Source organism: Lampris incognitus, chromosome 21, assembly GCF_029633865.1.
Source record: "Lampris incognitus isolate fLamInc1 chromosome 21, fLamInc1.hap2, whole genome shotgun sequence".
NCBI lineage: Eukaryota > Metazoa > Chordata > Actinopteri > Lampriformes > Lampridae > Lampris > Lampris incognitus.
Genome location: NC_079231.1, coordinates 18,436,658 through 18,463,018, shown reverse-complemented (window position 1 = coordinate 18,463,018; position 26,361 = coordinate 18,436,658). Strand labels below are relative to the sequence as shown.

Below are 26,361 nucleotides of genomic sequence, written 5' to 3'. Positions count from 1 at the left end.
TTCCAAGCCATTGCTGTCGCTGCTCCGCCCCCTCTGCTGATCCAGAAAGGGCTGCAGACTACCACATGCCTCCTCCGATACATGTGGAGTCGCCAGCCGCTTCTTTCACCTGACATTGAGGAGTTTCGCCAGGGGGACGTAGCGCATGGGAGGATCTCGCTGTTCCCCCCAGTCCCCCGAACAGGCGCCCCCGACCGACCAGAGGAGACGCTAGTGCAGCAACCAGGACACATACCCACATCCAGCTTCCCACCCGCAGACACGGCCAATTGTGTCTGTAGGGACGCCCGACCAAGCTGGAGGTAACATGGGGGATTTGATCTGGCGAGCCCTGTGTTGGTAGGCAACGGAATAGACTGCTACGCTACCCGGACGCCCCTGAGACTACTTTTAATACCTGTGTTTGAACGTGTATGTGCACGTGTGTGCTTGCCTTGAGCCAGGGGTGGTTGAGGGCCTCATAGACGGTGATCCTTTCAGCAGGGTCCAGCATCAGCATGCGCCTCACAAGGTCCTTGGCGCTCTCTGAGATGTGGCTCCATTGGCGTGGGTTCATCTGGACACACATGCACACGCACGCGCACGCACGCACGCACACACGCACACACACAGGCAAAGACAGACAAAGCATAGACGCTCTCAGATGGGTGTAAAGAATCTGCAACAGGAGCTGTCTCATCTGAAAGGACGCAGTACACATTTCTGGGCTTCACACTTCAGAGGGTCCGTCCCATTACAAAGGCTGCCTCAAATGCAGTTAACAAATATCCATCCCATCTATCCATTATCCAAACCGCTTATCCAGCTCAGGGTTGTGGGGATGCTGGAACCTATCCCAGCAGTCATTGGGTGGCAGGCGAGGAGACATCCTGGACAGGCCGCCAGGCCATCACAGGTTTTTTTTTTTTTTTTTACTCAAACAAAAATCACAGATGAAAACTATAATCCCATTTTCAAATGTAATGACCTTAATAAGCCTTAATAATAATTAATTATTTGCCCCAATGAATGACAGCTGATCTTAATAATCTTGTCAGCTTGCTAGTTAGCCTACATTAATTTAACTAATGTATTTTATATTGTACGAGAGTACGAGACTGAGGAGCTTATCATAAAATGACGACTTATTCACTGGCTGAAGCAGGACTAACCATGGCTGGAAGTAATGCTGTGTTTGGTGATCATTTACATTCTTTCTTCATAAGTGTGGTTATGCATACATGGAAATGTATTTTGCACGAAAAAGAGGCTGCATTGTGGGAAATGGCAAGTGGATTTATTTATTTTTTTTTATGTGTGTGGGTGGAGGTATCACCAAAACCAGAACAGATAGGCATCTCTTCTGGTTTTATAACCATTACAAAATGCTAAAAAAAAGACCTTTTTTTTAAGCCATGTTTACAAACTGTATCACGACAGCCAGTTGAACAATAGTGTTTGGTAAATATTTAGTAACGTCACTGAAAGCGCCAACGTTTTGTCCTACAGCAACGTTTAATGTAAAGCTGTCAAAAGTGAGACTCAAAAAATGTAAAAGATTTATTATAACTCAGTTGGCCATTTCATCCACCTGCAGAGAATCCTATAAAAACTTTTCCGGCGATGACGGGCCAACTGCTGGAGATGAGTTTCAGAGAGCCTTGTTTGTGTCTTCAAATATTATGTTATCGAAGGTTACATTTCTGGGGGATTCCTCTCCATCTTGGGCGGCACGGTGGTGCAGTGATTAGCTCTGTCGCCTCACAGTAAGAAGGTCCTGGGTTCGAACCCTGGGGTTGTCCAACCTTGGGGGTCATCCCAGGTCGTCCTCTGTGTGGAGTTTGCATGTTCTCCCCGTGTCTGCAGTGGGTTTTCGCCGGGTGCTCTGGTTTCCCCCACCATCAAAAAGACATGCATGTTAGGGTTTATACTCCTGTCTGTGCCCCTGACTGAGGCATGGCAAGAAGAACTGGAGTTGGTCCCCGGGTGCTGCACGGCGGCTGCCCACTGCTCGGAGCTACACAGCTAGGATGGGTTAAATGCTGAGCGTAATTTCCCCACAGGGATCAATAAAGTATCTCAAAATTAAAATCAAAATTAAAAAAAAATCAAATCTCTATCCATCAGAGTTTCTATCTGCATTCTACGTGTCAGTCTCATGAGGACATGAGCAGCAAATCTCACGGACTCACGCGTCCTTTGCAAGCCGTCTCATTTCATCCTACATAGGCTAGAAGGCCTACATAGGATGCAGTCTGCGCAGGATGCTTCATACATAGGACGTGTCCTTCCATTTGGGACACACTCAGGATCACTGCGGTTGCTGTTGCTTTGTTTACCAAGCTGGGGCTAGATTAAGGCTGTGTCAGAGAATAGAGCTCAGGTGAAGTGCAGGTTGTTCGGGCACATAATCGGACTAATGCATACACCTTGTCACCTACCAGTTGAATGGAAATTCCACCATAATGGATTTTGAGGTCTCATTCTGCCAAAGTGCAACAACCCACGTTTAAAGACATGCATTTTTGTACATGCTTGAGCCGATGGATATGTTACTGGGCGGCACTGTGGCACAGTGGTTAGCATGGTCGCCACAGAGCAAGACGGTCCTGGGTTCGAACCCCGGGGCTGTCCAACCTTGGGGGTTGTCCCGGGTCGTCCTCTGTGTGGAGTTTGCATGTTCTCCCCGTGTCTGCGTGGGTTTCCTCCGGGTGCTCTGGTTTCCGCTCACAGTCCAAAGACATGTAGGTCAGGTGAATTAGCCTTACTATATTTTCCCTTGGTGTGAATGTGTCGGCCCTGTGCGCCTGTCCTGGGTGTCTCCCTGCCTGCCACCCAATAACTGCTGGGATAGGCTCCAGCATCCCGTGACCCGAATTCAGATAAGCGGCTTGGATAATGGATGGATGGATGGATGGATGTGTTACTCCAGGTAATTTGGTTTGACTATAAAACCAAAATTTCATTACCTGTGCAACACAGATTTATATTGTTCTTTGCACAAAGGTCTTGGCGTCAAGTTTTCTATTGTTCGAGCGGGCTGAGCGGCACATGTTCCATGTATTTCACTGGCCGATTTGGCCGTAAAATCATGCGTGCCTCTTGACAGGTAGATGGATTTGTGGCGTCCTATCTGGAATGCCTTTATTGTCAGACAGAGCCAAAGCAAACCTTACTAAATCCTTTGGTGCTCTCTACGCAAAGCACGGTGCTGCAAATCTACAGAACACAAAGGTCATGAATGAGTAAACATGACGCATGTGAAACCAAGTTAACTTGCCGGAAATGATGAAACAGACCTTGAAAATCTGAAAAATTCTGCTGGCCCTACTTGTGTATATCACTAAATTATTGACTTTCTTTTGACTTTATTTTTCATCATTTTTAGAAAAGGTGGGAAATGAGGCACACTTAATAAGAGGTGAGCCAAATCTAAGCCATAGGGTGAAAGAGAAAGATGACTAAAAATGGATGAAAGAAACAAGAACGCTGTCGTTTTAACGTACAACATCGAAAGAACATGAAATCATCGATGAAAGTTCACAAATTAATCAAAATAATTGATCAACTTAGACAAACACTTAAATAAAAAGATCCCTCATCCTTGCCGAGCCCTTGAGTGTGAAATACAGAGCAACCGATGAACACGGGAGGCATTTTGTAAATCAACTACTACCTTGTATTTCCCCTTAATGATGGCCTCGAACAAGCGCTCCTTGGTGCCGTAGAAAGGCAGGCAGCCGGACAGCAGGATGAAGAGGATGACGCCGCAGCCCCACACATCCACTGGCTTACCGTAGGGCTCCCTCTTCACCACTTCGGGAGCCATGAAATGAGGAGTGCCCACCCGACCTGAACGAAGAGGGCATAAAGCGCTTCGTTAGAGCATCTCAGCAGACAAGCACTGGTAAGCTATCTAGTCAGGTGTAAATGAACCATAAGGGACGGATGGTGTGCTGCTCTGGGGAACTGCAGGTATTTGGCTTAAGAAGTTCATATGGTTACATAGGTGCAAAGGCGTAAGGGTGCATGAGTGTTTCTCTGTGTTTGCGCAAGTGCTTGTGTCTGATACGAAGACACGCGCACGCACCGAAGCATTAAGAAAAGGCTGAACTGTGCTACTGTACCTCCAGCCACTAGGCCCGACTCTCCCAGTTGTATGGCCACCCCGAAGCCTCCCAGTTTGACTGGAGCGGAGTTCTCCTTGGAGGCCAAGAGGACACAGTGGGGCTATGGAGAAAATGGGACAAATGAGTGAAACGGTGAAGAAGCAGTCCAGGGCTGCTTACTGCACTGACAGTACAGAGAGCAGCAAGTATCGAGTATACAGCGAGTAGCTGGACAAGGACACCTAGGATCATGAACAACTTGTTTTAAATTGTAAAATCACAATATACAGCAGGACTCTTGCATTACACTTGCTCTTTGCAACTTTTAAATAACTAATACATCAATTTTTTTTGTTTGTTTGAGGTTGTATCTGTAAAATTAAAGGGAAAATTTGAAAATTTTCAACAATCTCTGTCTGTCTGTCTGTCTGTCTGTCTGTCTGTCTGTCTGTCTGTCTGTCTGTCTGTCTTCCTGTCACCTCCTTACACAAAGACGCCAGACAAATAATATTTACAAGTACCTTTAAGTTCAGCTATGTTTCAAGTGGTTAGTGTAGGCGAAGTATATTACACGTGACTAAGCAACAATGTCAAACTTTTAACAGTCAAAGCAGAAAAGAAACTTGACATTTCTGTCACAATGTACAAGGGCTCATCTAAAATATCCCAAGTTTATGAAACAAACAGTAGAAAAGGACCAATAAAAAAATAATATATGCAATTGCTATTTGACCCCCCCCCCCTCTCTCTCTACATATATATGTAACCCCTTCTTCACTGGCGTGCAACGCCAAGCACAATTGAACAAGACAACATCCTAATGCTACCAGCTACTAAAGTGTTACAAGCAAATCCAATGGCGCAACAGGGTCCTGAGTTCTCAGCGGTGGAATGTTGAGCTGGCCGAACCTCCTGTGCACTAGTAGGCTAGTGCCACTAGTGATAAATGATAATAGAAATATTTAACCAGGATATTTATCAGTGTAGTAGCGCGGTGCCTCCGCTGAGAAAATACTACACTTACCCAAGGCTAGTGAATGGTGTATCTTCCCAGAATTTAAACAAACCTATGGTTAAAGCAGATCGTGTAACCCTGCTGTGTACTGAAATACCGTACACGCTTATTACCAGCACTCCAAAAGTAAATGAGCTGCCAATACACCCGAAATATAATTAATAATAATAGGATTTATTGGATAATAATGAGAGAGAGAGAGAGAGAGAGAGAGAGAGAGAGAGAGAGAGAGAGAGAGAGAGAGAGAGAGAGAGAGTGTGAGAGAGAGAGGGAGAGAGAGAAAGGAAAAAAAAACAGAGAGTACCACACGAGGGTGGTACTGTTGATCAACTAAACATTAATTAAAATTTCACAGGGTGTGACAACCGTTCACAATACACAGAAAGAAAGTATCAAAAGAATACAAAATACCCAGCGCTTTCTGTTGGGGCCCGTTGGTGCACACATATACATATGGTCCTTACATATACATATAATACTGAGCAGTCTTCTATCTCATCTTATCATCAGCAGCTTCACCGGGGCAGGTCACGGTGGCAGCAAGCGAAGTAGGGCACTCCAGAAGTCCCTCTCCCCAGCAACGCCCTCCAGCACCTCCTGGGGCAGGGTTGTCAAACTCCAGGCCTCGAGGGCCGCAGTGTCTGCAGGTATTTGTTGCAACCGTGCACTACACCACCTGATTTAACTAATTAGCTCACCTCCTGGATCGAGGAGGGAAAGGAACTAGTTTAATCAGGTGGTGTAGTGCATGGTTGCAACAAATACCTGCAGACACTGCGGCCCTCGAGGCCTGGAGTTTGACACCCCTGTCCTGGGGGATCCCAAGGTGTTCCCAGGCCAGATTGGACATGTAGTCCCTCCAGCGAGTCCTGGGTCTACCCTGGGGTCATTCAAAGGAAGGCGCCCAGGGGGCATCCTCAACTGGCTCCTTTCGATGTGAAGGAGCAGTGGCTCTACTCCAAACTCCCTCCAGATGTCTGAGCTCCTCACCCTATCTCTAAGGCTGAGCCCAGACACCCTATGGAGGAAACTAATTTCAGCCGCTTGTATCTGTGATCTCACCCTTTCGGTCACTACCCAAAGCTCATGACCATACTTGAGGGTTGGAACGAAGATTGACTGGTAAATTGAGAGCTTTGCCTTCCAGCTCAGCTCCCTCTTCACCATAACGGTCCGGTACAACATCCACATTACTGCTGATACTGCACCAATCTGCCTGTCAATCTCCTGCTCCACCCTACCCTCACTCGTGAACAAGACCGCATATACTTGAACTCCTTCACTTGAGGCAACAACTCATCCCCACCCCAGAGGGAGCAATCCACCATTTTCCAGTAGAGAACCGTAGCCTCAGACTTGAGGTGCTGACTTTCATCCGGGCCATTTCACACTCAGCTGCAAACCACCCCTATGAGCTTGGGTGAAGTACAGGTTTTTGGGACACTTCTCTGCATGCTGAAGGTCACATTCTGATGACGCCAACAAAAACCACATCGTCTGCGAAGAGCAGAAATCCAATTCTGAGGTTCCCAAAATGGACACACTCCTCACCTTAGCTGCACCTTGAGATCTTGTCCATGAATATCACAAACAGAATCGGAGACAAGGAAAAACCCTGGCAGATACCGACACCCACCGAAAACGTGTCTGACTTTGTGCCGAGAATGTGGACACAGCTCGCATTTTGGTTATAGAAGGACCAGGTGGCTTGTAGCAACTGCCCCGGTACCCCATACTCCCGCAGTAACCCCCACAGAGTGCCCCGGTGTACACGGTCGTGAGTTTTTTCCAAGTCCACAAAACACATGTATACTGGCTGGTCCAACTCCCATGCCTCACTCAGCACTTCCGCAAGGGTAAAGAGTTGGTCCGTTGTTCCACGGCCAGGACGGAATCCATACTGTCCCTCCTGGATCCGAGGTTCAACAATCGGTCAGAGCCTCCTTTCCAGCAACCTCGAGTAGACTTTCCCAGGGAGGCTGAACAGTGTTATGCCCTGATAACTGGAGCACACCCTCCGGTCCCCATTTTTAAATATGGGAACCACCACCCCCAGTCTGCCACTCCACAGGTACTGTCCCCGACCTTCATGCGACACTGAAGAGACATGACGAGCTGTTCAATCTTCTGTGTGTCTCTGAAATATATGAACTTTCATACACTCTTGACGTACGTGGGACGAACTCACTAACTTCCACCGCCAGGTTCAGGCACGGTTGTATATCCATTTCATTTCTACAGCAGGGAAACTTTTTTTTTTTTTTTGCAACCTGCGGTAGCAGAGCAGAACACCACATTTATTGTTTCCAAGCAGAGATGCAGATTACCGTCTATGTTAGTGCTGTGTAGTCAGCCTCCATTTCAAACTGACTCAGCCTAGAACCACAACTTTACCATAAAGTTCTCACCCTTTAAAGTGAGTGCATATCTTACAGAGAGGGTGTGGTCCGATACTCAGAAAAAAATTGATTTTTATTGGTGACCCATGTTGATGTGTGTCTGTGTGCATGTGGACCTCTGTTCATGGTGGGTTATTTCTGGTGGCTTTCACCAACTTGTGCTTATACTTCTGCTTAAATAGGAAGTGGGGCAGGAGGTGTTCGCTCAAGACAGGCAACAGCTGTGGTTTGAGGCGGAGTAAAATCGAGAGAGAGCAAGAAAGAGCGAGAGAGAGAGCGAGACAGAGAGAGCGAGAGATCACATCACATCCATTCCATTACGCCTGGAGGAGGAAAAAGGCTAGAGAAGGTGAGAGGAAGTGTTGGGTTAAAAGAAAAGACATGAGAAAGGGAGGGGGGAAAGGACAAAGAGAAAAGTTGAACAAAGAATGGGACCAGAGAGCTGACAGACAACAACGGACCCTGGGAAAAGCAAAGGCTATCAAAAGGAAATGAAGAGAGGGCAGTGGCGGCTCTAAGCTCTATTTAGACGGGGAAGACAATTAAAAGAAAAAGTGTGAGTTAATTCTACCCCGCAGCAAAGAGCAAGGACTTTTTTTTTATCTCTTTCATTTTAAAATTTTACTGAATTCTGCAGCTCACCTACGAATAAATTCTCATTTACAGAAAAAAAAGAAAAGGAAAAAGAAAAGCTAATCGTCTTGAAGAAGACTTTGCTAACACCCACTCGACGTTCCCTCTGAGGCATCTGTAAATTCCCACACACTTAATCCACAACTGGGCCGAATCCGTTACGGAGGGAATTTGGATGGTGAGTGGTTCTGCCTTAATCCACACATCTGTGACTGCTAGTAGTAGCTGTAGTTTTGGTAGTAATACATGTGTATTTGTGCATCCACGTAGTCTTTTCTTTGCAAGTTAATTCTCCAATGTTAAAATTCCAACGATGGTCATGAACCTCCAACACACCTGCGTTTCGCACATCTATGGGTAGATTATAGTAAAGGGGGTGGAGGGAATTTAAACCACTTGCATTTCCCCTTTGCAAAAAAAAAGGAACACAGTCTGTATTACACACTGAGAAGCATCATCTGTCGGCCACTACTACAGCTGCGAATCATGTCAACCCTTTATCTCTGTATTAGCAGCAATTCATATTTGTGGGTTTACACACAAGCCATTTTCTCCTTTGAGTTTAAAGCATAGCTATTAAAAAAACGTTCAAATAGAATTATTTAGTCACCAATAGGCCCACATGTTTACAACATAACATTTGCATCATCTTTCTTTCTCACAGCTGGATTTTTCGACACCCCGAAGGCATATCCATCCAGCAACGACCGCTCTCTCACCAATCTACTCTCTCGCTTTCACCCTCCCCCACTCATCTCACAACTCCACCGCCTGTCTCGCCCTCCAACCCTTCCATTTACATGTCCTCCTTACCCACAGCCACCTCCCTCTTTTCCCTCCCATCCTCCTCCTCCTCTGCACCCCCCTCCCCCTTGCCGAACCAGACCACATGCTCAATTGATGATCAGGCCCTCCGCATGCCGCTGGCAGTGTTCTACTCCCTCTTCTTCGTCATCGGCCTGGTGGGGAACCTCCTAGCTCTGTGGGTCTTCGTTTTCCTACACAACCGCCGCAATTCCGTGCGGGCACTCCTTATCAACTGCGCTGTGGCCGACCTCGTCCTGTTGGTGTGTCTACCCTTCAGGATCTACTACCACGCCATGGGCAACCACTGGCCCCTGGGCCCGCTGGCCTGCAAGCTGGTGGGGAACCTCTTCTACATGAACATGTACATGAGCATCACCCTTCTAGGGCTCATCAGCCTAGACAGGTACAGCAGGCTGAACGGGAGGAGCGGAGGACGAAGACGCCATGCAAAGAGGCTGTGGGGTCGGAGAGGCTGTTGGAGCTGGGTGGCATGCGCAGTGCTGTGGGTCTTTTCACTGGCGGCCATGATACCCATGATCATGACAAAGGAGGGCAACGAGGAACCCGGGAGGTGTTTCCAGTACAAGCAGCGAATTGGAGCCAAGGGGAAGGCCTATTTCAACGCAGGGATAGTGCTGTTTTTCTGGGCCGTCTTTGCCATGCTAGTGGTCTCCTATTGGAAGATCGCAGCCCAGCTGCTGCAGGTGTCACGGGACAAACCTGACCTGCCTAATGCGCAGCGGTATGGGCGGACAGCCAAGAAATCCTTTTTCGTCCTCTTCCTGTTCATTATCTGCTTCGCACCTTACCACGCATTCCGCCCGGTCTACATAATTTCCCAGCTCAGCCAGTCATTCTCCTGCGACTCTCTGCACCTGGTGGATCGCACCAACGAGGTAATGCTGCTGTTCTCCGCTTTCAACAGTTGTTTGGACCCAGTCATGTACTTCCTGTTGTCTGGTTCAGTGCGCAAAACTGCCCTGCATGTGCTCGGCGAGCGATTTGGCAAGCGACTCGACTTCCTCAACGATGGGACGTCAAACAGTTCAACTACGGAATACCGGAGGCCCTCTCTGTTTGTGACATTGCCCAACCACAGCCAAAAACCCCCCTCTTCAACACCCAGGACCAGTATCAGCCTGAGCCACTCCATCCTGCAACACACAGGTCTGAGCACCAAGCTCATTGCCAGCCAACAAACAGCATCAAAGACAAAATAATTCGCCTAAAGATCCAGTCCAATGAAAATCATGTTTTCCAATCTCATATAGTCATTTTGTCCAAAGTGCTTTACAATTAGTGCCTCACATATTTACCCACACACACGCACGCACACACACACACACACACACACTGATGGCTGTGTCAACCACGCCAGGTAACTACTTGCTCATCGGGAGAACTGAATCAGCAACCAGCAACCGTCCAGTTACCGGACGACTTGCTCTACCTCCCGAGCCTCTGCTGCCCCGGGTAACTTGATGTAAAGTTACTCAAAATGTTAGAACTGCTGTTGTCGTGAAAATCTGACTAAGGCACCTTGAGAAACGCTCCCCGTTGTTGTCAACATAATTAAATAATTCAGATAATCAATCCGCTTCTGATGACAAATCACATCATCTAATGCACTGCTTTGATTGTCAAGTCAATGAATTGTCATCATCAGTGCTAGTTGGTCTGTTTTTGGGTAGTTGCCTAGCAACATCATGTACATTGGCCAACTAGCTAGCTTTAGGTGAAAGAGTCTTGCGAACTGAACCTCACGACGATTGGCTGTGCTCAGAGAGGGGGCGCTGAACAGCTACAACAAATCAAATCAATCATACAAAGCTAAAAAAGCAAAACTATTATTAATATACACGAACACTTGTCTAATTAGTTAAATCATTGCACTGGAATTTATTTGGGGGGGGGGGGGATTCTCCCTTTTTCTCCCCAATTGTATCCAGCCAATTACCCCACTCTTCCGAGCCGTCCCGGTCGCTGCTCCACCTCCTCTGCCGATACGGAGGGCTGCAGACTACCACATGCCTCCTCCGATACATGTGGAGTCGCCAGCCGCTTCTTTTCACCTGACAGCGAAGAGTTTCGCCAGGGGGACATAGCGCATGGGAGGATCATGCCCCCCCCCCCAACCAGGCGCCCCGACCAATCAGAGGAGGCGCTAGTGCAGCGACCAGGACACATACCCACATCTGGCTTCCCACCCGCAGACACGGCCAATTGTGTCTGTAGGGACGCCCGACCAAGCCGGAGGTAACACGGGGATTCGAACCAGCGATCGCCGTGCTGGTAGCCAACGGACGCCCTGGACTGGACATTTAATTTTTTTTTCCTATTTTACTAAAAGAGCAAATAAACCTCCACACAAGGACAGATTACTAGACAAAATCAACAGTATCCTGACATTTCTTTATTTATTTTGTTTGATTTTTTTAATCAACAACTTTTCATGCTTCTGTTCTTAGATCCATCTGGCCTCATTGGTTGCAAACAAACATGTTTGATCCACATATCTCAGCTTTCCTTCGCATGTCATTTGTGCCTTATGGGAATCTCTTGTGCTGCAACTGAGATTGAAAGACTGATATCACTGAGACTTTCACTTGCAGGACCGATGACGGAAGAGCTTTATGAAAATCTACCTGACAGCTTCCCCAAACATGTAACATCTTTGTCTTCATTAATAAAGCAAGGCCTTGAAACAGAACGCTACAATGTGTTGGGAATAGATTTATATTGGCTAAAAATGTATATGTAGATAACTGATAAATGAAAGGCGTGAATAAGAAGAATCATGGCAGGTGATGCATTACGCCCTCTTTTGGTAGAATGGAAAATGACAACAAAATCAATTTGCGGAAGTGAAAATGTTCCCTACTTATACATGGGCCATCAGACCTGAAAATGTAAACCACCTCCCTATTCCTGTCACCGCCTTACACAAAGGTGCCAGACATTGGCCAAATAATATTTGCGAGTACCTCTAAAGTTCATTTAAGCTACGTTTCAAGTGGCTAGTGTGGGTGTAGCATGTTACATATGACTAAGCAACAGGTGACAAACTTTTTTAACAATCAAAACAGGACAGAAATTTGACATTCCTGTCACAACCTACCAGGGCCCATCTAAAATATCCCAATTTTATGAAACAAACAGTAGAAAAGGGCCAATAAAATTTTTTTTTTAAAAACCCAGTATTTGATCTGAGATGTGACATACAAGCAGGGGGTGAACGCAAAGGACCCTTCTTGCATTTACATACACAACATACATCCATGTACAGTCTGCAGATAAAGACGGCTGATGATTTTGCTGAATGGGCTAAGTCAACCTGAAGTAACAGAGCCCGATGTGTGGTATTTGGATCAAGGGGCCTGGATCAGGGTAGCCCCATCTGGTCTGGTCATGTTTGTTGCCTTTCACAGAGGTCTAATCCTGTGGTTAATTACTGGTTGATGGTAATCCTGCAATAAACTCAACTAACAGGCCTTAAGGAACCAATCCAGAGTACAAGAGTACAGTCACGCAACATCGCTTGGGTTCGCCATCGCTCGGTCTGCTTTCCCTTGACTCAGTGCACAACAGACATCTAATTCAATTGTAATTAATCGTGATTAAAAATCTACAGCTAACTAGAAAATTCCCTCAGATTGGTTACTGGAAATATACTTGTTAACCAAGGAGGTCCGTGGTTTGACGCTCGTTACTCAGAAATGCTTCGTTTGAATTCAGCCGACAGCTCCATTGGAACGCTCAAAAGGAAGTTTTAGGTGAGTCCACATGTGAAAACCAGCCTTTCTTCTACACTGGGCCCTTGCCGTTTCCTCAGAATAGTCTGCTTACATCACACCCACATTATGCTGGAACTAAGCCCTCACACATAGAGTGGCAAATGACAAAAACAAAAAGGAAGTTATTAAAATTATACCCCTTTCACACTGGCCAAAAAAAACCCGCTGACATTCGCCTTTTTACATTGACCAAAAGCAGACATTAGCGGGTTTTTTGCGGGCTTTTTGGCCAGTGTGAAAGGGGTTTTACTAACTACAATCACCTGGGGTAGTTTATGTGGTCGAGTGCCTTGCTCAGGTGTTCGTAGAGAGATGTTCCCAATAGTTTGCTGTACCTCCCATGCAATTTCTATTTACAGCATCTTGGAGCTTTATCTATTCAATTCTACGTGTGCTTACACAGACACAATCAAACAGAATGTCACCAAGATGTTGTGGTGCAACCACCTGGCCAGTTTCAGAGCACAGAGGAACTTCCCAATCATAAGAATCAAGACAATGACTAGCTGTGACTCACTCACACACACACACACGCACAGACATCCATACAACTGAGCGTCACTGTGACTGGGTGCATGATGTGTGATGTGGTGCGAAGCCGCAGCACCGCATAGTTTGACAACGAACAGGTCTTTGCATTTCGACAGGAGACCAGTTCAAGACTCATTTCACCGGGCATCAAGGTAGCGTGGTGGTCTATTCCGTTGCCTACCAACATGGGGATCGCCAGTTCGAATCCCCATGTTACCTCCGGCTTGGTCGGGCGTCTCTACAGACACAATTGGCCGTGTCTGCCGGTGGGAAGGTGGATGCGGGTATGTGTCCTGGTCGCTGCACTAGCGCCTCCTCTGGTCGGTCGGGGCGTCTGTTCGGGCAGGAGGGGGATCTGGGGGGGAATAGCGTGATCCCCTCACGCACTACATCCCCCCGGCGAAAATCCTCACTGTCGGGTGAAAAGAAGCGGCTGGCGACTCCACATGTATCAGAGGAGGCATGTGGTAGTCTGCAGCCCTCCCCGGATCGGCAAAGGGGGTGGAGCAGAGACTGGGATGGCTCGGAAGAGTGGGGTAATTGGCTGGATACAATTGGGGAGAAAAAGGAGAAAAAAATCAAAAAAGACTCCTCTCACCTTCACATCGCGATGAATCACGTTGTTGTCATGGCAATATCGAAGAGCTTCCAAAATCTGCCTCATATAATGGCTGGAGAGGGAGAGAGACAGGGACAGACAGACAGACAGAGCACCACATGAACACAAAGAGGGTGGGGAGGATTTTGCAAGTTACTTATACTTTAAATTGTTTTGTCCACACTTTGAAAATCTTACTGAGACCCGCAGTATTTCATCAAGCTAGTATGTGCATGTGTGTTAGCGTGTGCGTGTGTGTGCGTACCTGGCTACAGCCTCACTGTAGACAAACCCAGCATCAGCCCTCTTCACGATCTCAAAGCACAGGTCTGCCCCGTCCATGCTGGGTGACAGAGAGACAGAGAAACAGCAGGGGTGAGAGAGGGTGTGGGAGAAAGGAGAGCACAGTGGACACTTCATGTTGTGAATGACATACTGGGGGGTGTCCTGGTAGCGTAGCGGTCTATTCCATTGCCTACCAACACGAGGATCGCTGGTTCAAATCCCCGCGCTACCTCCGGCTTTGTCGGGCATCCCTACAGACACAATTGGCCGTACCTGCGGTTGGGAAGCCGGATGTGGGCATGTGTCCTGGTCGCTGCACCAGCGTATCCTCTGGTCGGTCATGGCACCTGTTCGGGGGGAGGGGGAACTGGGGGGGAATAGTGTGATCTTCCCACGCACTACGTCCCCCTGGCGAAACTCCTCATTGTCAGGTGAAAAGAAGCGGCTGGCGACTCCACGTGTATCGGAGGAGGCATGTGGTAGTCTGCAGCCCTCCCCGGATCGGCAGAGGGGGCGGGGCAACAACCGGAACGGCTCAGAAGAGTGGGGTAATTGGCCCAAGGTTACAATTGGGGAGAAAAGGGGGGAAATTCAAAAAAAAAAAAGACATACCGTTGGCTCACGTGCCAGAAAGAAGGGGGAAAAAAGGGCAATGAAAGATTCATCTGAATTCAGTAACAGAGGGATGTGCTGGCAACTCTCAAACCTACGTCTAAAATAAGGGCGCATTCAACTATACTGAGCAGGGCTCGGTGAGTCTCTTTCCCTTTATTAAGCGTCGGCAACAGGGCGTGAAATTACTATCCGCTACCAGCCAAATGTTGGTCAGTCAAAAGGAGAGGCTGCGTAGTTTCTCTACTCTCTCAGGCACTTTGGTGGCCACCTATCATCTGGAGGAGAGGTTCTCAAGCCGGTCCTCAGACCAGCTCGGATGGTTTTCCTCTTTTTTGCCAGGTAGTTCATTACATTCACCTGTCGTTCCAGTTTTTCCAGCCTCCTATCAGCAGAGGTTTTTACAGCTGGAACAACAAGTGAAAGGAATGAACAACCCGGCGGTGGTAACTGAGGACCTGATTGAAAACCGCTGGTCGAGGCAATTGTGGCTGGCGCAATTTAGAATCCACCTGGCACCCCGCATGGCCGGTAGATGAGAAAAACCTGTTGTCATGCCTGTTTCTAAACGACAGTGTGTACAGGTGAGATTACTGGAAGTTATTCGGAAAATCCGTGTGCCGCCTTGCGTTTGTTTAACAGTACGTGTACGGACCCAAAAAAAAGGAAGGAAAAGGCTTAGAGGCCCGAACTGAAATGAACTGTGTCTCAAATAATGAACTCAACGGATGACACAAAGACATCATTTGGCATTAATAAGAGTCTATTATTTCAGACACAAGTCATTTGAGTGCAGGCTTCTATCTCGCTCTCTCTCTTTTTTTAAATTTCCCCCCCTTTTTCTTCCAATTGCACCTGGCCAATTACCCCCACCCCTCTGAGCTGTCCCGCTCGCTGCTCCACCCCCTCTCCCGAGCCGGGGAGGGCTGCAGACTACCACATGCCTCCTCCGATACATGTGGAGTCGCCAGCTGCTTCTTTTCACCTGACAGTGAGGAGTTTCGCCAGGGGGACGTAGCACGTGGGAGGATCACGCTATCCCCCCCCCCCCGGCTCCCCGTCCCCCCTGAACGGGCACCCCGACCAACCAGAGGAGGCGCGAGTGCAGCGACCAGGACACATACCCACATCCGGCTTCCCACCCACAGACATGGCCAATTGTGTCTGTAGGGATGCCCGACCAAGTCAGCGGTAACACGGGGACTCGAACCGGCTATCCCAGTGTTGGTAGGCAACAAAGAGACCGCCACACCACCTGTAAGTCCGGCTTCTCTGCTTTTAGCAAGCAAGGTTCTTTGGTGTTTAGCCAAGGTTCAGAGAATCTCCTACGGTGCCAACTTACAACTCAAAGACCATGTAGAGCATGCCATCTGAGCTGTATGTCTCCAGCAGCTCCACGATATGGGGGTGTTTCAGCATGTGGCAGATACTGGCCTCTCTCTTCAGGTCTGAGGGAGGGGGGAGGGAGATTGGGAAAAGAACAGAGAAAGAGACAAACATTACATCTTTAAACACTTAGCCATCCACCATCACTTGTCAGTTCCAGTCAACTCTTTTTCATGATGTGCACGCTGGATTTTAATGTGTGAACCCCGTAGGATACTGGACGAAGCACCTTGTTTTGAGAACTCAAACATCAGTAGCGCAACCATTTCCTTCTCAGGACAAAACGAACAGATGACAGCAGAGAGACACAGAATGAGTGAGACAGAGAGGGACAGAATCAAGGAGGGCAGCTGGAAAACAGAAGGAAAATGTTGACTGCAAACATTTGGATCATTATCTTCATCAGTGCCTTTCCTTGCATTATTCATTTTCAGTCTATTCACAGAGTTCAGAATGACATTGGGCTCTAATACATGTGGACTGTTCAAATCAGACCGAGTAGCAGCCATTTCCCTTGACACACCAAATATTATTCACATCAAATCAAATGACCTTTGGGTGACAAAACTTCTCACGGTTCATTTAACCAGTCAAAGGCAGGGCATCAGCCAGCATGCTCATCTGTGGCTTGCTGGTGGTTTGTTTAATTTTCTCATGTGCTGTGGTCACACGTTGTGGAGATGAACAATTATTGTGACACACACAACAGGCCAGACCCCCGGTGCTCTGTCCTCTGTTCAGCCTGTCCTCACAGTGCTTGTGATTCCTCCTTTAGACCAGCAGAGGGCGGAGAAGAGCCGATTCATTTGTGTGCGTTATAGCTCTCGCTCTCGCGCGCGCGCGCGCACACACACACACTTCTGCAGTATGTTTTTTCCTTTTTGTGGTAGGTGTGGCTGCTGAGCCAATTAGGTTAACCAGTATTTAAAAAAAAATGCCTCTGAGGTGGAAATGTATGCCATAACATATGTACAGTTATACTGTAACTGCAATTGTAAATACTTATCTTTCTTCGTAGGGGGGGGGGGGTGGTACGTTGGATTAGAGCAGACTGAGAAACGAGGCTTTGCAGGATGCCGTCTTTCAAAGACACTCTGCATAAGCAAAATGAGCTGAGTTTCTGCATCCTGGGCAAAACGATACACGAGCCAGCTGGCACCCGGCAATGAGAGGGCCCCGAGATGGTGTGGTGGCACCATTTCTACCAACCACCGGCCATATATGGTACCCTACCAGAACATTCTATCCTGCATGCCCTCCATCTATCAAAAAGATGTAGGAGTGGCCACATCGGGGATTACTCACTGTCACCCCCAACCCCCCCCCTTGCCCTAGCCTTAACCCGGGTCAGTATCCCACCCCCAACATTGCACATCAACACATCCACATACATCCACTTGGCCCTTACCCTAACCAAGGACTGCTGTTCACAACATATTTTACACGTATATCCAACGCATCTTTCATAACGTATGTATTTTTCTCTAGTTTCCATCTGTCCTCATGCAAAGTGCATTGCATTTTTGCGTATAAAATGTGTTAGTTTGAAGAAATTATGAATCAAACATCTTTCCCTTTGTTTGACCAGATCCATCCTGTCGTCCCGTGTACTCTCCCAACGAGGCTATACGCTACCTTCTCAATACAAGGGGGGGGGGGGAAATGACGTAGGAAAAATGCAAGTGGGAAAGAACTGAATAATCCTTCAGAAAATAAACAGCTTACCCTTTCAGAGGAGGGGGAAAAAAAGGATAGAGTAACAGACAAACAAGCGAGCCTGACAGACAGTGAGACAGGCAAAAACAGATGAACCGCACCAACAGATACAATGAGCTGTTGTGGAGCTCCCCACGCCATAAAACCTCACTTACACACTCCACTCACCCGTCACCATATGTGTGTGTGTGTGTGTGTGTGTGTGTGTGTGTGTGTGTGTGTGTGTGTGTGTGTGTGTGTGTGTGTGTGAATGCTCTCATCGTGACAGGGCCAGTGCCATTACGCAACACAGAGACAGACACTGTGTCCTCGCTACAGAGCCTCCATTCTCTCCTTCTCTTTTCTTCCCATCAATCCTTCCCTTCTCTAGACACGACTTCAGAGTCTGTCTCATCGAGGATCCATTCCTCTCCCCCTTGAACTCCACAATACCGCTCAGTATCCTGACGGCTATGAGCAAACCCGCTCAGACAGACAGGGGGAACGGGAAAGCACTGGAGCGGTCTCGACGAAGCCAACGCCGCTCCTTAAGCCTATCCTAAACCAAATGCTATGTGTGTGTGTGTGTGTGTGTATATATATATATATATATATATCCATCCATCCATTATCCAAGCCACCCATCCGAATTCGGGTCGTGGGATGCTGGAGCCTATCCCAGCAGTCATTGGGCGGCAGGCGGGGAGACACCCTGGACAGGCCGCCAGTATCACAGGGCCGACACATTCACACCTAGGGACAATTTAGTATGGCCAGTTCACCTGACCTACATGTCTTTGGACTGTGGGAGGAAACCGGAGCACCCGGAGGTAAACAACGCAGACACGTGCAAACTCCACACAGAGGACCACCTGGGATGATGACCCTCAAGGTTGGACAACCCCAGGGTTCGAACCCAGGACTTCTTGCTGTGAAGCAATATATATATATATATATATATATATATATATAGGGCGGCACACACACACACACACACACACACACACACACACACACACACACACACACACACACACACACACACACACACACACACACATATTTTGGCCCTGTGATGGACTGGCAGCCTGTCCAGAGTGTCTCCCTGCCTGCTGCCTGCTGGGGTGGGCTCCAGCGTCCCCGCGACCCCAACCGGGATGGGTGTTCTGGATAATGGATGGATGGATGGATGGATGGATGGATGGATGGATGGATGGATAGCTCTCTGGGAGACCTTAAAGTTCTTGTTCCTCCACCGGAAATGACAGCCGATGCTCCCTGCTGTGTTTACAGTGCGTTTAGGGAGGAACTATTTTCGGACGACTTGAAAATGAATGGGCGGGGATTTGAGTTCATCTGGCCTGACATACTGCACTGAAAATACATTAAGCGGAGACATATACTCACAATACCTGCAAGTCCCATATAATACCAGTGCGATCTCTCTGGACCATAGTGCTCTGAGCCACTCATTCTACTCCATTTACTTTACACCCACGAGCTCATAATATTGCTATTAATACTTTATCTGTCAAATCTCATGTTACACACACCACAAACACACAAGAATCACAAACGCTTGCTGGTTGGATTATAGCTTAGTCCAGCATGTATTTCTTTCTCCCCCTTCCTTCTTCTCTCTCATTCATTGTGACCGCGACTCTTATTAAACCAAGGTGTGTGGTCTGAGGGAAGCGCTTTCCCGGTCTGGCCACAGTCCAACTCTCTGCCTCAGCACTCTGACTGGTGGCCACTTCCTCGTTTCCTCGCTTGAGGATTTTAAGACACCCGAAAAATAGGTGGAAGATAATAAAAAACAAACACATTTCTCTATGCTTTTGCAAATCTCATCGCAATTTAAATCCATTTGTTTTGGACAGTAGAAAGTGGATTTTTTTAAGTGTTTTTTTTGGGGGGGGGTTCCCACTTTTCCTCCCCAATTGTACCTGTCCAATTACCCCACTCTTTCGTGCCCTCCCGGTCGCTGCTCCACCCCCTCTGCCGATCCGGGGAGGGCGGCAGACTACCACACGCCTCCTCCGATACATGTGGAGTCGCCAGCCGCTTCTTTTCACCTGACAGTGAGGAGTTTCGCCAGGGGGATGTAGCGCGAGGGAGGATCACGCTATTCCCCCCAGCCCCCAGCCCCCTCCGAACAGGTGCCCTGACCAACTAGAGGAGGCACTAGTGCAGCGACCAGGACACATACCCACATCCTTCTTCCCATCCGGATGCCCGACCAAGCCCCAGAGGTAACACGGGGATTCCAACTGGGATCCCAGTGTTGCTAGGCAACGGAATAGCCCGTTACGCTATCCGGACACCCAACTGTTTTTCTTTTAAGCGGGTATGCCACCCATTAAAAAAAGAATTCAAAGAGACACGCAGAACTGCAACATTAACACAGCCCCCAATTCTATAGTACATAATGCCAACTTGATTCATGATAATAAAAAAAACCTTGACTCATATTGCTATTTGTCAAATATCACAATTACGGCTGCGCAATATATCGATATTATATCGATATCATGATATGAGACTAGCTATCATCTGGGATTTTGGATATCGTAATATAGTGACATGACATAAGTGTTGTCTTTCCCTGGTTTTAAAGGCTGCATCACAGTAAAGAGATGCAACTTTGCAACGTTTGGACATCAGGTCCACATTACTGATGAGTGTTGATCAAAAATGTCATTGTGTAAATATTTTGTGAGAGCACCAATAGTCACCTCTACAATATCTTCAAAATATCGATATTGACACAATTGGCCGTGACTGCGGGTGGTAAGCCGGATATGGTTATGTGTTCTGGTCGCTGCACTAGCACCTCCTCTGGTCAGTCGAGTTGCCTGTTCGGGGGGCGGGGAGGGGGAACTGGTTGGAATAGCATGATTCTCCCACGTGCTACGTCCACCTGGCGAAACTCCTCACTGTCAGGTGAAAAGAAGGGGCTGGCGACTCCACATGTATCGGAGGAGGCATGTGCTGGTCTGCAGCCCTCCCCGGATCGGCAGAGGGGGTGGAGCAGCGACCGGGACGGCTCAGAAGAGTGGGGTAATTGGCCAGGTACAATTGAGGAGAAAGAAGGGGGGAAATTCAAAAAAAAAAAAATTTGTGAGAGCACCAATACTCATCTCCGCAATATCATCAAAAATATCGATATTGGGGTATTCAGTTAAAAATATTGTTATATTTGGTTTTGTCTACATCGCCCAGCCCTAACTGTGATTGTATATTAACAATTTTTAAGGCTCCATGCCCTCTTTTCTACAGCAAAATGTGAAATGTGGAATAATCCAAGGAAAATGTACTACAAAAAGCAATTATTTCAAGTGACCGCCATGTGTTACAGAAGCTTAAAATGGGAGTATGCTTCCCTGAGTAACTGTTCAAACCAGTGAAACAAAAACATTCAGCCATGTAGAAATCACCAAGCCTCTTCACAGCATCTGTTTCAACATCACCACTGAGAGGAAATGATGCGATATTAAAGCCGCCATGGCTTAGTGTCGAGATTATGCATTGAATCACCCCCCCCCAAGCTCCTGTAATGTTTTTATCCTTCTCACTCAGCGTAGTGATGCTGCAGACTGACACCTAGCCTCCCTGCAGGTTCTGCACCGACAACAATCTCCCCACTCGCTAAATTTCTGAGTAATTAAACAACAAGGGCACAAAAAGAAACCAGAAAATGACTGGGGCATCCGAGTAGTGTAGCGGTCTATTCCATTGTCTACCCCCACAGGGATCGCTGGTTCGAATCCCCTTGTTATCACCCCGTCCCTACAGACACAATGGGCCATGTCTGCGGGTGGGAAGCCTGATTAGGGTATGTGTCCTGGTCGCTGCACTGGTGCCTCCTCTGGTCGGTCGGGGCGCCTGTTTGGGGGGGGGGATAGCGTGATCCTCCCACGTGCTACGTCCCCCTCCATCACTGTCAGGTGAAAAGAAGCGGCTGGTGACTCCACATGTATCGGAGGAGGCATGTGGTAGTCTGCAGCCCTCCGCGGATCGGCAGATGGGCTGGAGCAGCGACTGGGATGGCTCAGAAGATTGGGGTAATTGGCCGGATACAATTGGGGAGAAAAGGGGGGAATCCAGAAAAATAAAGAAAAGAAAATGACTTGGGCCTAAATTTTACAAAGCGTGGTGCAGGTATTGTTGAAATATTTGCATTTAACCTCATGGCAGGCGACTTCTTGTCTTCATGCCACCTATAAAAGTTAAAATTTAGTGTTAACTTTAGAAATGAATACAATAAAACCCCATTACGAACATTATCATTTCTCTTGGGAGACGTTTTGAGGGCAGCCACTATTTATTTCAATTTAAGGGAGACTGTCTTAAGGTAATTTAACCAGGGGGGATGTTGTCATCAGTGAACATCTTGCAGCGAAACTCACCACTCATGTTTCTGTGCCACCTACTGTTGGGGCGGTTGACATTTTAAATCCCTGCAAATGATTTTCAACAGGACTTAAAACATTACTTTTCCACATAACCGCTCTGATGCAGGAGAAAACGACGGAAACGTCTTCGGTGGGTGGCCTTCAGATGAGTAAATTTAGACTTGCCCCGGAGTAGTGTAGTCTTAGAAAACACACTGGTGCCGGGGATAATGTAGGTCCCTACCCTGACGTACACCTCTCCCTTTTCTATGCACGTTTTCTCTCGCCTTGGTCCACTTCCTTTTCTTGCTGTTCTTGGCTGCCAGACTAATCTCTGACCGGGGACTCACAGATGGTACGTGGTAATCGCCAAAAATTAGCATCAACACCGTACTGGGATGTGCACAGACACACACCACTATAATCGCTCCCTCTCACACTAAGAACACACACACACATGCACATGAACACATGCACACACACAGGCTCAGAACTCAGTGTGACACAGTGCAAAACCACATGGCGAGACATGCCGCGCATCAATATCTCACACATGCTCGCCCACACAAACAGACAGATAGTGACACATAAATCCACTAATTCGCTCACACACATGCTCACAGATTATATCATTTTACTTCGACATCTATTACCGACTTTACACTGCCTTCCTTTGTAAGTACAGTATGTGTGTGTGACTCTACAACACCGTGCCACTGTAGTGTATATGCACGTGTGTGTGTGTGTGGGGGGGGGGGGGGTATTTTGCACAAACGGGTTGAATTTGTTTTTACCAACAATTCCTGGCAACTTTTTGGGGCAGATTTGATTAACTATATGGCAATATTCAGCAAGTATCAGATAAGTAAAGCAATCATTCACAATAAGGAGCATTAAAGGGACAGTTCACTGTAAAAAAAAATCAATAAAATACATGTTTTTCCTCTTACCTGTAGCGATAATAGATGGTGTGAGTTACCGGGTTTTGGAGATATGGGCCATAGAGAAGTCTTGCCTTCTCTCGAATACAGAGGAACTGGACGGCGCTCAGCCTGTGTTGCTCAAAGCGGCAAAAAAAAAAAAAACATTTGAAAAAACTCAACAGCAATGTCTCTTTCCAGAAATCATGACCCAGTTACTCGAGATAATCCACACACCTTGTTGTGAGCGGTCTCATGTGGGTGTAGTTAGGTGTAAGAAAATTGTTCCTCCGTGAAACTGCTCACAACAAGGTCTGTGGATTATCTCGAGTAAGTGGGTCATGATTTCTGGAAAGAGACGTTGCTGTTGAGTTTTCAAATGTATTTTTTTGCCGTTTTCATCAACACAAGCCAAATGCCATCCAGTTCCACTGCATTCGAGAGAAGGCAGACGTCTCTACGCCCGATATTTGCAAAACTTGGCAACTCCCACCAAAACGATCTAGATGGACAAATAACACAACAGGGAGGAGGAAAAACGTGCATTTTTGATTTTGGGGTGAACTGTCCCTTTAAAAGTGTGAACTCCTCTGCGCCAACCTGCCAGATGCTATTCGAGCTAAATCCCACCCCGCTACTGTAGGACTCGGGCAAAAATGCAAAGCAGAAATATAATTTTCTGTGAGGTATTCCGGTGGATTCCTTACCCTCTGTGCTGAGGCCGGGGCTGGAGGTGAAGCTGGCCACATCTACGATCTTTACAGCAAACTGCTGCCCGGTGTCCCTGTTGATGCAGCGTCGCACCACGCTGAAAGGCCCCCTGCAACACAAACACACCGCTGTTAGTCTCACACACACAACACACACACTAGCATCTCACCTACATGTGAATATCCAGGCATAGCATGGTTCTCATCACACTTGCACACACAGAATATAAATATACACACCAGGGTACAGTGGGCAGTAGTGTGAACAGCCCGTTTGGAGTGGATTGTGGATTTACAGTGGGGAGTTAGCCGTGTAGCCTAGCAGTTATCTGCCCAGCACCAGCTACCTTGTCCTTGCCAGTAGGAATTACAGAGCAGCAGCGGGCAGCGTTGTGGTACAAGCTAAAATAAAAGCTCTAAAATGGACATCTGAGGTGGAGAGACCTGGACTAGCTGGGTGGTGGTGGACTTGGCGAGGCTGCGTTTCCCAACATGGCTGCGGTGGAAACTGACATCCGGAGGCTGTGAAGCATGTATACCCTGGCCTGGGTCAAAATGTATGCAACAAGTTCTTTAGGTTTGTTTGAGCCAACTGAGAATAGGTGGGTGGGTGGTGTTTAGCACATCTGGACATTTAGCAGTGTCAGCTAGTGTTAGCTAAGTCGACAAAGAAAAGCATACTAGGTTTTAAATCTCTCAACATTCTGGGAGCCAATGCATTGCAAGTATATGGGGAAACCTACCCATCTGTTGTGCTAGTATGATGAATAAAAATAAAAGAAGCCCAAATACGAACAAATATTCGCAACCATCTGTGTCATGTTTACAGGCCCTGACCTTACGTCCATCCATCCATTATCCAAGCAGCTTATCCAAATTCAGGTCGCAAGATGCTGGAGCCTATCCCATCAGTCATTGGGTGGCAGGTGGGAAGACACCCTGGACAAGCCGCCAGTCCATCACAGGGCCGACACATTCACACCTAGTAGGTAGTATGTAGAACCTAGTATGTAGGTCAGGTGACTCGGCCTTACTAAATTGCCCCTAGGTGTGAATGTGTCGGCCCTGTGATGACCTTACGTGAACACCAACAAGCAGCAAATTCTTTGCCCCCCCCCTTTTCTTCCCAACTGTACTTGGCCGATTACCCTATTTTTCCGAGTCGTCCCGGTCGCTGCTCTACCCCCTCTGCCAATCCGGGGAGGGCTGCAGACTGCCACGTCTCCTCCAATACATGTGGAGTCACCAGCCACTTCGTTTCACCTGACAGTGAGGAGTTTCACCAGGGGGATGTGGCGCATGGGAGGATCACGCTATTCCCTCCAGTTCCCCCCCCCGAACAGGTACCCCAACCGACCAGAGGAGGCACTAGTGCAGTGACCAGGACACATTCCGGCTTCCTAACCGCAGACACGGCCAATGGTGTCTGTAGGGACACCCGACCAAGCCGGAGGTAACACGGGGATTCGAACCGGTGATCCCCGTGTTGGTAGGCAACGGAATAGACCACTACGCTACCCAGACGCCCCAACTTGCCTTTTCCTATAGTCTCGGAGATGATCTGAACATTTCTCTCATTGCCAAATGCTGTGCGCGTATGATTAAATGTGTCGCCAAGTGGCAGAAACGCAGACAAACCGTCAACGCTTGGGAACAATCTCCACCGGTTCCCTGTGAAACCCAGACATAGAGCTTTCTACACTCAAGAACCCCTGCTACCACGCTGTTGTCCCGAGGTCTCCCAGTCTACACCAACAAAGAAATACTCGTACACACACACATGCATACGCACACACACACACACACAAAAGACGAGTTCCTAAAATACAAAATAACAACCATGTTGCTGAAGTATAATTGGTCACTTATAAGGCCTTGAATTGTACTGGATGAGTCACCTCGCCTTGTAAATTCAAAGCCCGCAAACCAACAGGCGGCGAAGCAACCGGGACACACGCCCGCCCGAGCGCGTCAACCCGCTCAAAAGACATTTCGTCCCCCACCTCTGCCAGGATGATATACCCATCCATGGGGGGGAGTGAAGGTGGTAAACCCCACACTTTGGGAGGAGACAACCGTAAAGCAGATAGGCCTGACACCCCCCCCCCCGGGGGGATCTCTCCATAGGACCCTACACAGGACCTCCGTAAAATTCCACCCCGCTCATCTTTGACCTCTGGGATTTATGTCAAAATGGAATGTCTAGGAGCAGCTGCTTTACCCATTAATACCGCACACACCCACAACCACACACACCCACACACACACACACACACACACACACAATAAAGGGCTGAAATTTCAGCTCTGTGTGTGACCGAGGAAGGTTTTTTTGGCCGAAATTCTTGCGGGGTGGACGGGGGTTTCGACGCCTCAAACAACGGAATGCAAATGACTGTTGGGCAGGCTTAGAGGGTCAGGCTGTCTTGGGAATTGGTCTAATGTGCATCAATAAAACTCCCATTATCGCCATTACACTGGGAGCCAGAGATGG

The 26,361-nt window shown here is 47.8% G+C and overlaps 1 protein-coding gene across 1 annotated transcript in view; it reads right to left on the bottom strand.

Annotated features, from left to right (window-relative positions):
* Positions 1-26,361, bottom strand: part of LOC130131331 (peripheral plasma membrane protein CASK-like) — a 78,223-nt gene that overhangs the window by 29,962 nt on the left and 21,900 nt on the right. Inside the window, 7 exon segments of the mRNA XM_056300985.1 lie at positions 434-556; positions 3,653-3,831; positions 4,107-4,209; positions 13,866-13,938; positions 14,131-14,208; positions 16,105-16,210; positions 23,865-23,977. Coding sequence (XP_056156960.1) covers positions 434-556; positions 3,653-3,831; positions 4,107-4,209; positions 13,866-13,938; positions 14,131-14,208; positions 16,105-16,210; positions 23,865-23,977 — 775 coding nt within the window.